The 2,238-nt window shown below is 39.3% G+C and overlaps 1 protein-coding gene across 1 annotated transcript; it reads right to left on the bottom strand.

The window, feature by feature from the left end:
- Nucleotides 1-1,335: 1,335 nt before the first annotated feature.
- On the bottom strand, nucleotides 1,336-1,944 carry LOC114882538 (jerky protein homolog-like). The gene has a single exon (XM_029199420.2). It carries the CDS (start codon nucleotides 1,942-1,944, stop codon nucleotides 1,336-1,338), a length of 609 nt encoding a protein of 202 aa, XP_029055253.2.
- Nucleotides 1,945-2,238: the final 294 nt, after the last annotated feature.

Genomic DNA, 2,238 nt, shown 5'->3' with positions numbered 1-2,238 from the left:
ATATGAGTTCTTCTAAATTTTCCTCTTCAGAATCTTCCTCGCCATGTGAAGGGGCCCCAATTAAATTATTCCACCCGTTCCTAATGTAATGTCGCGAAGTTCTCCCTCTCACTGAGTTCTCCGCGTACCTTTTGTATGATTAAAACTAAGTTGTTAGTTAGGTAGAGGTTCTTACTTATCTTTCGCTGGGCGAGGATACCTGTAGTGGCGAGTCGTCTGGATATTGGAACGGTAGGGTAGATGTTCGAGTGAAGATCACACACTTCCGATCACAACAAATGTTTATTGGGTTTATGGTAAGTACAATTCTTAACTTGCGCGCGTTTTACAAATGACAATTTGCTCTGTCGGATCTCTGAGTCCCGTAGCAGAGTCGTATTTTGCGGATTTCTCTAATACGCGTATTAGAATTGAATCCCGGATTCGCATTAAACGGACTGGCCGATTCTGAACGAATTTTACGGAAGTGATCTGGTCACGATGAATTCTGAGTCTGCACTAACTTATACTGGTTCTGCGCGATAATTGATCTGGTCTGGTTATGCACTATAATTGATTTGTGACTATACTGTAATTGATTGTGTGACTATACTATAATTGATTGTGTACGCGGGCGGCTTGGTCGCGTTATTATATATTGATTAATGAGGTCGACTTTTGATTTGGCAATTCGGGTGAACCACCTCGTCCGGATCGTCAGCGTTCTCGTCGTACGACGACCCGGCTGAGTTGCTCACTCAGAATTTTTGCGGAACGATGAATTTGGATGGTGCAATAGAAGTTCAAAGAATTTGGATGGCGAAATAAAGGTTTACAGAATTTGGGTGGCGAAATAGAAGTTTTAAAGAATGCGTCACAGGACGTGACACTAATATTTTCGGGTGTGACTTCTGCCCATGCTTGGACCACCATATCAATACAGTCCTTAACTGTGTAATTTTTATAAAATTCATTAATTCCCCCTTCGTGGGTTAAAACAGTTCGTAACATTTGTTTTCTAAAAACTCTTTTTGTTTTTTCAATGATCCCCTGATCCATGGGTTGAATAAGCGACGTTGTATTGGGGGGGAGATACATAATTTGAAAATTGTCTCGATCTTGCATATCATGTGGAATTTGATGACCTGTACAATTATCTAATAATAAAACTACTTTTCCGCATAGTCCTTTTCGTAATTGATACGCACGAACACTCGGTTTAAAATGATTTTCGTACCAATCTATAAATAGTTCTCGATCTACCCATGCATTTTTTGGGGATTTAAATACCACTGGCAATCGGTGTAGCAAATGTTTTAATGCCCTCGGGTTGCGATATTTGTATATCACCAAGGGTCAACGTACACCGATCTTTTCGCATTTTATAACCACTAACACTTTTTCAACTGTTAATGTCTTAGTAGGGAAGGCTTTCCAAAACAGGCCGCTTTCATCCATATTGTAAATATTCTCCAGATTAATATCATTGTCTTCAATAAAATGTTTCAACTCTTGAACAAAACTCTTGGCTGCATCTTCATCGGCGCTGGCCTTTTCTCCATACGCTTTAATCAAGCGAATATTATGCCGCCGTTTAAAGTTAGCAAGCCATGATTTGCTGACTTTAAAGTTTGTAGATGATGCCATGTCCTGCTTCAATTCTTCAGCCTTTTCTAATAACACAGCATCGGTCAAGAAATCTCCAAGCGTTCTCCTTTCCGTAAACCAAGTGAACAAACGATGCTCCAATTCTTCATACATCGGTTTTCTCACTCTTTGTCTTTGCCGCAGTCCTTTAGTTTTTGATGCAAATTCTTCAATACGTACAGCATTCCTTTTTATCGTACGAATTGTTATCGGATGCACGCGATGCTTTGCAGCAACGTTTGCAACGGATAACGTTTTTAAATCTTCGAGAACTTGCAATCGTTGATGCATAGACAAATTCACCTTTCTAGTAGACATATTTTTGAAATAAATATGTTTGAAAAATGCACAATTTGTCTATAAATACTTCACTCTGAACTTAAAACATTGGATATTAAACGATCGACCAGTCGAAGTGCAGGTAAAAATGTACAGATGCTCAATGATGACTAGCGTCTCGAAGTCACGTAACGTTTGAGTATCGGGGGATGACTGTTTCGAATAAGAAATTTTAGGGATGGTAATCAACCCATGCTATAAGCTAGGAAAATATTATTTCTAAAAAACTGGCCACCAGATAGGAAACATTAGGGTGCTTTCTGGTAAGAGGCC

The sequence above is a fragment of the Osmia bicornis genome, unplaced genomic scaffold, assembly GCF_907164935.1.
Source record: "Osmia bicornis bicornis unplaced genomic scaffold, iOsmBic2.1, whole genome shotgun sequence".
Lineage (NCBI taxonomy): Eukaryota > Metazoa > Arthropoda > Insecta > Hymenoptera > Megachilidae > Osmia > Osmia bicornis.
Note: the sequence above shows the minus strand (reverse complement) of the source record. Positions and strands in the feature narration are given on the sequence as shown.